The sequence below is a fragment of the Hordeum vulgare genome, chromosome 4H (genome assembly GCF_904849725.1).
Source record: "Hordeum vulgare subsp. vulgare chromosome 4H, MorexV3_pseudomolecules_assembly, whole genome shotgun sequence".
In the NCBI taxonomy this organism is placed as follows: Eukaryota; Viridiplantae; Streptophyta; class Magnoliopsida; order Poales; family Poaceae; genus Hordeum; species Hordeum vulgare.
Genome location: NC_058521.1, coordinates 572580407 through 572591086, shown reverse-complemented (window position 1 = coordinate 572591086; position 10680 = coordinate 572580407). Strand labels below are relative to the sequence as shown.

The 10680-nt window shown below is 47.5% G+C and overlaps 1 protein-coding gene across 1 annotated transcript; it reads right to left on the bottom strand.

Moving 5' to 3' along the window:
- Positions 1–3049: 3049 nt before the first annotated feature.
- Positions 3050–3905, bottom strand: LOC123447138. Its single transcript, XM_045123715.1, has 2 exons — positions 3680–3905; positions 3050–3584 (listed from the first exon to the last, which is right to left on the bottom strand). Exons 1-2 carry the CDS (start codon positions 3814–3816, stop codon positions 3236–3238), a joined length of 486 nt encoding a protein of 161 aa, XP_044979650.1. The 5' UTR covers positions 3817–3905; the 3' UTR covers positions 3050–3235.
- Positions 3906–10680: the final 6775 nt, after the last annotated feature.

Here is a 10680-nt window from a genome sequence, read left to right as displayed (position 1 = left end):
TTGGGGAGCATTGTGCCTCCACACCACTCCAAAAGGAGATTAGCATTCACAAGGGTGTGAACTATTGGAAATATGCCCTAAAGGCAATAATAAAATAGTTATTATTATATTTCCTGTTTCAAGATAATCGTTTATTATCCATGCTAGAATTGTATTGAATAGAAAAACAAATACATGTGTGGATATATAGACAAAACAATGTCCCTAGTGAGCCTCTAGTTGACTAGCTCATTGATCAAAGATGATTAAGGTTTCCTAGCCATAGACAAGTGTTGTCACTTGATAATGGGATCACATCATTAGGGGAATGATGTGATGGACAAGACCCAAACTATAAACGCGGCATGTGATCGTGTTATTTTGTTTCTATTGTTTTCTGCATGTCAAGTATACATTCCTATGACCGTGAGATCATGTAACTCACTGACACCGGAGGAATGCTTTGTGTGTATCAAACGTCGTAACGTAACTGGGTGTATCTTGCGTGTGCGTAGGATTTTTTTTGTTTCACATGCGACGTTCCCCAATAGAATGAACTATGCATGCAAGATGAAAATGGACTACATATGACAGATTGGAAAACAAATCATAGTTATTGTGCTTTTGCACATGTGATTGCCATCTTGAATGTAATGTAGTTTCCATGTGAAATGTAGTGTATTTTCATGTAGAATCCAAGGTAGTTGCCATTTAGGATGAACTATGTTTGCCATGGGAAAAGTTGTTGGAGTTGCCATATTAAAACAACTATAATTGCCATGTGTATTACACTTTGTTTGCCATGTTAAATGCACTATAATTGTCATGTTTGACCTACTATGATATGCCATGTACAATTGCAAGATTCGGATGTGCAGAAGATGTAAGAAAACAGAATGATTACCGTGAGTGTCACACTTTGACCGCCATATGAAATGAATTGTAGTTGCCATGTGGAAACAATCAAACACGTCATGTGTAATATGCTTTGTTTGTCGTGTTGAATTTAGTATGGTTGGTACCAGTGTCGAGGATATCGCGTATCGTTAGCATCTCACTCAACTCGTGATTAGAGATTAATCGGAAATCGGCCGATTAATCGATTTTATCGATCGACTATTAATCGACCCATTTTTTTAAATCCCGAGCTCTCAACACTAAAATATGCTATATTCAACACCAAAAAAATGTGGGACAGAAGTGTTACCTTGATTCCTAGCCTTTTAATCCTCGTATAATGGAAAACACAACAGTACAATATTACATATTGCATGATAATGTTCACAAAACACAAATAAGCATAGTTTTATAAAACATAGTGCTAGGAATAGGCCCAATTTCTCATTATATTCATGATAAATCGCTTAATAGAGTGATAAATCGGACCAAACGATAAACGGTGAAGATAAGGACAATCTTATTGGTCAACCCTGAGTAGCGATATATCAAACGATTTTTATGAACAATGGTTGCTATTTATGACCTATTGTAAAACAATCAAATACTCCTATAAAGAAATGAGAAATTAATGAGCACAAAACATGTAGGTTCTACGAAGAAATGAAGTTCTCCTCCTCATATGTTGCTTATTAGATTGACGAATGCACATTCAAGGTGTGTAATCCGAGGAACATGTCCGGTTCAGAACCCGAAGATCCAGACAAAGGAAGAAACTACTTTGCGAAGGACAACATAAATGATGGTGAGTACTATTGTGAATGCTGCAAGTATGAATGGGACGGGATTGTATGCTCCCACATACTCAAAGTTATGGATGTGCACGCGGTAAAGCATTTGTCCCGCCATTGCATATGCTGGTGATGGACTTGGGATGATGACGAGGCATTAGGGTCATAGACATCGAATGCAGTATTGGCTCTGCATGAGGACAAACAAGAGGCAACCATGGACTCCGTGAGGCACATGTTCTTGACTAAGAAGCGTGCTAAACTAACAGACGACTCATACATCATTTTGCATCATGAATTCTTATTGATATTTATGATTATTCTTGTCACTATTTCTCATTATTATACAATTCTTATGCCTTTTCGCTGAATTTACAAGGTACATCACAAAAGAGAAAATTGTCGAAAACTGAAATTCTAAACCTTAAAACCAAGAAAAGGCTAAAAGATGATAACCGGCGACAAGGATCGACTGAAATGTCGCAGTCGTCGCTCATGGAGCGTTGTGCCAGGACCAAATAAATGTCGAGTTGAAGGACACATAAATCATAAAAAAAGGTTTGTCATCTTTTATTTAAGAAATGATCTCTTAACACAATATGTCTCGTCATATTTTTAAAAATAACTAGTTACTGAAGATAAACCTAAAAAACAATTCATTGTAGACATGATTTTTTGTCATTTTTAAATTACATGCAAGACTTAAAACAAAACTGTCTTATCAACCATCGTTAATCCCCTAAACATAGTCCCTGTTTGGAATCACAATAGATTATGAAGATAGAATATATAATATGGTTTATAAAAATAATCTATGTAAACATGTTTGGAGGCCAGATTATATAAACTATAATCCATGTTTTACATTGCATAATGACCTGTTTACCCTTTGTTTTTTTAAAAAGAAGGGTGATGGTGGTGGAAATGTAATTATCTTCAATTTTATAAGGATAATGAGTCATTAACAATCCATAATCTGATCTTAGTTGGGGTAGAGTAGATTGTGAGTTTTTAATAATATGTTTATCTAGTCTTTTAGAATGTATACCATAATCTGTCATGTTTGAAAACATAATAAATTATAAAAACTGAATTATACAATCTGAATGACTCCAAGAAGAGGTCCCTAGTGAGTTTGATCGGACGGCCATCTCGGGTTGAACGGGCAGTGGCTCATTACCCGTTGTGCTGAAATGTGCAAAAACCAACCGGCGACCAGCTGAAATGTCGCAGTCATAACTCATGGAGCGCTGTGCCAGGACCAGATGTTAATATGTTATCCAGATCGACCAGGCTAAATTAAACAACCATACTCACTAACTAACCTACGACTCAGCACGAATCTGCTGATCGCGTGCAGAGACGGATACGGCAGCTTCCGCTCCAATCCACCAACCCTCTTGATTTCATCTGTTTTTCAAACAAGAGCACGGGGTTCCCATGCCAAGCATCGATCGATGATAGCAGGAACATTTTCACACACACACACGGGCGCTTGATTTACAAAAATCAAATCAAGGATGATTGATTAATTTCGGTTTTCACAGCAGGAGGTGAGTTTTCAGTTTTCAGAGCAGGAGGTTGCCGAGGGCGAGGCCGACGCACACCGCCAGCGCGACCCACCACGCGGCGGCCACCCGGTGCCCCGCGCCATCCTCCTCCTCGGGCTCCGCGCCGGCGGCTCCTCCTCCTCCTCCTGCCCTGAGCGCGGAGTTCTCGGCCTCCAGCATCATCACCCACCGTCGGTGCGCCGAGAGCGCCACCGAGTCCCGCACGAGCAGCGCGGCGAGGCCTCCACTGCTGGCGGCCGCGGCGGCCAGCTTCTCCTCCGCCTCCCGCGCCCGCGACTGGGACCGGCGCAGCGCCTGCAGCAGCACGTCCTTGCCGCCGTCGCCCTTCTCGTCCGCCCTTAACTCCCTGCGCGAAAACAAACAGGAGAGGCCACACCCAGTCTGAGCAACGCAAACTAATTCGTCGAGGCGAACCGAACGCGCCTTTCTCGCCTTAATTACCTGTGCAGCGGCGGGAACGGGCCGAAGAGCTTGGCCGGAGGGGGCAGGTCGCAGTTGAGGAGCAGATCGGCGCAGGGCGGCCGGCCCCGGGGCCGCTTCTGGCGCTCGTCGGCGGCGGGCGCGGCCATCAGCAGCATCCCTTCCTTCCTTCCTCGACTGGACTGAAAGCGCCGCGGCCGGGTCTGGGTTGGTGGTCGGGGTTTGGTGGAGGTAGATGGGGGGGGGGGGGGGGAGCGGTTGCTTGCTTGAGGCTTGTGCTGGGAAGAAACCGCGGGCGCGGGCCGCGGGGTAGGACTGGAGGGAGGCTGCCGCCGCGCCGCACGGAGGCACCAGTTTTGCGTGTGGCGTGTCGCCCCGGCGAGGAGTGACGGACGTCGTCGCCGTCACGCTCGGTGCTTCCGAAACCTGGGCCTGGCGTGCTTCCGGCCCACCCTTGAGCGGTGTGTCCCAGTAGGTATATCGTGCTTTGTAGGGACGGACTGGGCATTTCCGGCATAGATTATGTTATGCTAGCACGGAATCACGGTGCCAAGTGGCACATGAACGAACGCGACCGACGAATCTCCGGCGGGGCGGTCGAGTAGCGATTGGCCGGGGACTTTGTTCGAAACGCATCCCCGCTGCGCACGTCTCTTCCGGTGCCCCTCCCCGTTTTCAGCTGTCATGCGGGTTTTGTCGGGAGGCCCAGGCGTGAATAGCACCATGTGTGTCTATTAAGCAGCGACAGTCAGATACTATGGCAAATTGATTAGTAGCAATTTTGCAATAGTAAATAATGTGTTACTCCCTCATTCTTAAATATTTATCTTTTTAAAGATTTTACTATCTGTATATAAACATAATATAAAGGGTACATTCATTCATTTTGCTTCCTACGTAGTCCATAGTGTAATCTCTAAAAAGATAAATATTTAGGATTGAAGGGAGTATAAATCATTTTAGAGATTTTCACTATGAATTACAGATAGGTTCTTTTTCAGTGGCCATCCTAGGCTGCTAGATACTCCCTTCATACCAAAATAAATGTTTTAACTTTATACTAGCTTTAATATAAATTTATACTAAACTTGAGACACTTATTTTGGGACGGATTGAGTATATCATAAGCACAGAGCAGTGGGGACTACGGGAAAGTGATAATCTCACCAAGCGAACTACATATAGGTGTATACAAACATATTATAGCGTGTAGATTCATTAATTTTGCTCTTTATATAATCTATAGTAAATCTCTAGAGCATCTCCAACATATGTGGTACGATGGCGCGCGCGGGAGAAAACGTAATTTTCGCACGCCTCACGGTGTTTGGCACGCTCGAGCAGGCGTGGAAAAAGCGTGCTAAATAAAACGGTGTCGTGCGCGGTAGTTTTCGGGTGCGGCGTACAGCGCGCCCTTTATAAACCGCGTGCAAACCGCCACTTCATCGCCTTCTTTCTCGCCATCGCCCCCCCCCCCCCACGCGCCCTTCTTCCTCATCGTCGGCGCCCTTCAAACTCGCCCCGTCTCTCCCTTCCTCGCCTTCATGATGCCACCGCACCCCCGGAGTAGCTCCGATTTCCGCGGCGTCCACGCCGCGGAGATACGCTCCTGGGACATTCCCCTGGGGCTCAGCACTTTTGACACCGCCGAGGCGGCGTGGGGGTGTTTGGCACGCTCGAGCAGGCGAGACAAAAGCGCGCGCTAAATAAAACAACGCCGCGTGCGGTAGTTTTCGCGTGTGACGTACAGCGCGCCCTTTATAAACTGCGCGCGTGCGCCTGCAAACCACCACTTTGTCGCCTTCTTTCTCGCCACCCCCTCTCGCGCCCTTCTTCCTCGTCGCCGGCGCCCTTCTCCCTCGCTCCCGCATCTCCCTTCCTCGCCACCACGATGCCATCGCGCCCCCGGTGCAGCTTCGGCTTCCGTGGCGTCCACGTCCGCCCCTCCGACGTGTTCTACACGGCGATACGCTCTGGGTACATTCGCTTGGGGCTCAACAGTTTTGACGCCGCCGAGGCGGCTGCCCGCGTGTATGATGCGACGACGTGGGGGTGTTTGGCGCGCTCGAGCAGGCACGGGAAAAGCGTGCTAAACAAAACGACGTCGCGCGCAGTAGTTTCCGCGTGCGGCGTACAACGCACCCTTTATGAACCGCGCACGGGCACGTGCAAACCGTCTGTGACAGCCCGATGCCGACGTTCCAGAAGATTCCCCTCTCTTTCCGTTTTCGTCGCGTGTCTATTTTTATTTGTTGCATCATCATCGCATCATGCACATCATCTGCATTGCATCGGCATCTCCGTTGCCGCCAGTTTTCAAAACGTTGCATCCGTTGTTAGTTGCCGGTTATCGTCGTTGTTCGTTCCGAGCCCGACCGCACTCGCACGCGTCCGCGGCATCGTTGAAACCCTGTTTTAAAAGTGTGTTTGAAACTTTCTCTGATCGGGTTGAGATTTGACGTGCAGTCGTAATTAGTTATCGCTAGACCGCCTGTCGAATTTCGTCGCGATCGGAGACCGTCTGGTACCCGAACGGTCGCCCGTAGCGGCACCGTATTCGGTCTACCGTCGGACGTCTTTCGGTGTGTTATAAATCATTGCCGCGCCGCCCGTTCTCCCTCTCGTCTCCGGATATCCCCTCTACAGGGCCGCGTAACCGTTCCCGCGTTCGGAATCGTCCGAATCCAACCCCGCGGTTGGATCCGGAACGCGATTCCGGTTAAACCTAGCCCCTCTTTTCTCTATAAATACCCCCCGGTGCATTTTAGACAGCCCCCTCTCCCTCTCCACCTCGTTTTTCGTGCCCCTCCTAACCCTAACCGCGCAGCCACCCACCTCCAGCCTCCTCTCTCCTCCCGCGGGCCCGCCCAGGCCCATCTAGAGCCCGCCGGGCCCATCTGCGCGCCGCCTCCCCGCGATCCCGCAGCTCCTCCTGCCTCCCGTGCCGAGCGCCGCCGGCCGTCCCGAGCCGCAGCCCCGCCTCGCCCCCTTGCCGCCGGGAGCCGTGCCCGCCACCGACCCGGATCCGCCTCCTTCGGCCGCCTCCCGCCGCCACCGGAGCCTTGCCCTCGCCACGCACCCCCGAAGCCGCCACTAGGACCCCGAGAACCTCCCCATGGTGCTGCAACCCGAGCTCCGAGGAAGGCCGGCCCTAGTTCCTCGTCGCCGGGAACGATGCTCCTTGGCCAGATCCGGGCAGCTCGAGGCCGGATCCGCCGCCGGCTGCCGCGGCCTGGCCGCCCCCTCGCCAGTGCCGCCTCGTCTCCTACCTGTTAGCCGCGCCGCCATGGCCTCTCGACGGGAGGTCGTTGCCGTCGCGAGCAGCGCTCGCCTGCGCCTCTTGGGCCGCCCCGCGTCGAGGCCCAGGAAGCCGCAGCGGCCCATCTCCACGCACCCCCGAGGCCAAGTCGCCCCAAAGTCGGCCCGAGTGCCTCGGCCTCCTCTCCTCCGATCGGCCAGGCCAAATCCGACCCAAATGTGAGCCCCTGCCCTATCCCACACCCATGGCGTAGCTTAGTTTTGCTGCGCCCCCTGTTCGGCCCAATAGTTTATTAGGTATTTTCGGAATTGTAATTAAATTCCAGAAAATATGACGATATTAAAACACGCGTATCTTTTAATCCGTAAGTCGGAACGAGGCGTATCTTATATGGTTTTGGCGTAGAATTGCGCGTAGAATACGATTATCCAACCTCATAATTATTTGAGGTAGTTTGAAGTGCCTAATGCATCGTTTTGCGTGCTGTTTCAATAGGATCCGATCCGTAGTTATTTCTCGTGCGTGTCCGGATTACCGTATACCGTAGATTAAATGTCCATGTTTTAGGGACCATTATTCCATGTATTTTAGAGCGGTCATTTGTATTTTTGCATGTAGGTATTGCCGCTAGTTTAATTTTCTGTGTCTAGGTTATTGTCTCGCATTTTCGTGTGTCATTATATTGTTGTGCAACCCCACATATTTTATATGTTTCCAGGGTAGAAAAATCCATGGGATTTTTCTGTGCAATTAGATTTAGCATTACAGCAAGTTAGTTCGCGAGATATTTTGCCGTGATGCTATTTTGTTTAATTCGTAGGATTTATTCCGGGCTCCGTTTGATTAAGTTGTCTACTAGGGAGTTGTTCTTGGGTGTTTAGACTAGCCCTGGTATTTTTGGTTGCAATAGAAGTGCATGTTTAGGTGTGATTTGATTGCTCTCAAGTTGCTAGAAATAGTGCTGATTTGGACGTGCTGAAATATTTCTAAGTCTGAAATCTGTTATATTTTGTTGTTGTCTTTCTTGCTTCTATCTTGTGATCTGTATCTCTTTTGAGGTTGGTCCAATGGAGTTAGTTGTACCCCTTGTGTTTCTCTAGCATGCTGTAAATTTTCATGCCATTTGGAGTCCCGTAGCTATAGGTTTTGCTGCTGTCAATATGGCTTCAGATCAAAAACTGCACTTTCATAAAGTGCTATTTTCACTAAGTCTGAAATAGTGTGTGCGATGCCTTTTTGTGACTTCTTTCCCTAGTGTTCCTTGCTGCCATGCTAGTTGTTGTTAGTTGTTTGTAGTAGTGCGTCTTGCCCTCTTTCGTGTCATGCCTTGCTTGAGCCTATTGAGATTTTTTAGCTCGTAGTTGTGGGGCGTAGAAAGTGCTATGTGGCTGATTTTGGCAGATTGTAGTGATTTCTTGTTTTGTTCGTAGTTGTTGAACCGTAGCTCCGATTTGATCGTGTCCTACATGAAACTTGCTTAGAATCTTGTGTAGTTTCTTTTTCTCTTGCTGTTTGAATGCTTAGAAGTGCTCGTGACCGCCGTTGCACACATATTGCATTCATGCCATCATATCTTGCGATGCTTGTAACTTTTGACCCGTAGCTCCGTTGGAGATGTTCTTTATGTGTAAATTGCTTGTCTTGACGCGTAGAATCACGTGAACCTATTTGTTTTGCTGTTTAACAACTAATTAAATATGTTAATTCAGATCTGGACAGAATTGTAAATTAACATGTGAGGTCGTCTCACAGATGCTATATGTCATTTCCGACCTCATTTAAAATGTCTAGATAGGTAGTTTAATTTCCGCTTCACCTCTTGCATGTTTGACAACATTAATATTTCCGTGTAAATAACCGGGAGTGAACTAAATAATTAAATGTGGGGTTTCGTCAATATGCAACTCGTGGCATATTGAACTTCACTTAACGTGTAGTGTTTGATTGTGTGAATTGTCATGCCGTGACTTGCATGTATTCAGCTGCTCATGCATCATTTGAGTTGTGCATCGTGTGGTGAATTCCGTGTGTTGATTTGTGTTTCTGGTTTGCTTCGTCTCGATAGAGTTCCGCAGCGTGCCGGATTGTGAGGACCCGTTCGACTACGTCGGTTCGTCTGCTTCACGGAGGCATTCTTCTTCCAAGCGGGATCTCAGGCAAGATGACCATTTCCCCAGATACCATTACTATCATTGCCATGCTATTTTTACTGATTCTATCGATTATGTCTCGTTGCCTACCACATGTTAAATATTAGCCTCTCATCAATGCCATGAATACCTTCAACCTGTTCGACCTAGCAAACCACTGATTGGCTATGTTACTGCTTGCTTAACCCTGTGTAGCGTTGCTAGTTGCAGGTGCAGATGCTTCCATGTGATAACATGGGTTCCTTGTCATATCACCATATTAAAGCTATTTAAATTAATGCACCTATATACTTGGTAAAAGGTGGAAGGCTCGGCCTTTCTAGCCTGGTGTTTTGTTCCACCTTTGCCCCCTTAGTTTCGGCTACCGGTGTTATGTTCCATAATCGAGCGCTCCTAACACGATCGGGGTTGTTATGGGGACCCCCTTGATAATTCGTTTTAGATTAAAGCTGGTCTGGCAAGGCCCAACATTGGTACTACATTTGCCCAACATAATAATTCTGTTAAATTGAAATGCATAGGGAGTTAGCGCTACCCGAGGAGTAATTCTACATAATACAGGGAGGGCCAGTGCTGATGGTGCTGGTCCAAAACAGAGCACCGTGCGGGGCCACCGCGAGGAAACTCGAGGTTTGGCACTCGTACGCTTCGCTTATCCGTCGTGTCCTGAGAACGATATACGCGGCTCCTATCGGGATAGTCGACACGCCGGGCGGCCTTGCTGAATTAGTTTTACCTTTGACGAGATATCTTGTGCATTGGGATTCCGGTGATGCTTTGGGTAATCTCAGAGTTGAGGTTTTCCACTAGGGAATTCGACGAGATCGCGAGCTTCGTGATTGAGGATTTCTATGCGGCTTGTGGTAATTTGTGATGGACTAGTTGGAGCACCCCTGCAGGGTTAAATCTTTTCGGAAAGCCGTGCCAGCGGTTATGTGGCAACGTGGAAACTTTGTTTAACACTGGTTCTAGATAACTAAAAGTTAACTTAATTAAAACATGCCAACTGTGTGCGTAACCGTGACTGTCTCTTTCGTGAGTTCTTTCTCCGATCGAGGACACGTTGGGGTTATGTCTGACGTAGGTAGGTGTTCAGGATCATTCCTTTGATCAACAGTAGTTCACGTCCGTTATGCGTAGATATTCCCCCTCTTATTTCTGGTACTCGTAAGTTTAGCCACCAAATATATGCTTAGCCGCTGCTGCAACCTCACCACTTAACCATACCTCACCCATTAAGCTTTGCTAGTCTTGATACCTTTCGAAATGAGATTGTTGATTCCCCCGTGGCTCACAGATTACTACAACACCAGTTGCAGGTACATGTAAAGGTTACTTGACGCGGGCGCGTTGATTGTACATTTGGAGTTGCTTTTTCTTCTTCTTCTTCATCGATCTAGGATGTGTTCCAGGCCGGCAGCCTGGGATAGCAAGGATGGACGTCGTTCTTCTTTTCTCGTTTGTTTTCGTCCGTAGTCAGACCCTGCTCTTACTCTTGATGATTATGTAATGTACTGATGTGACTCTGATGTAGCTTGTGGCGAGTGTAAGCCAACTCTTTTTATATCTCTTCTTTTCAGTACATGTAGTTGTAACGATATCCATTCTTGCGA

Excerpts from the sequence above, each read along its gene's own strand:
- LOC123447138 (XM_045123715.1), bottom strand. The coding sequence starts at position 3,816 with ATGCTGCTGATGGCCGCGCCCGCCGCCGACGAGCGCCAGAAGCGGCCC. Across the intron at positions 3,585-3,679 it reads CCGTTCCCGCCGCTGCACAG|GGAGTTAAGGGCGGACGAGA; the intron begins GTAATTAAGGCG and ends GTTTTCGCGCAG.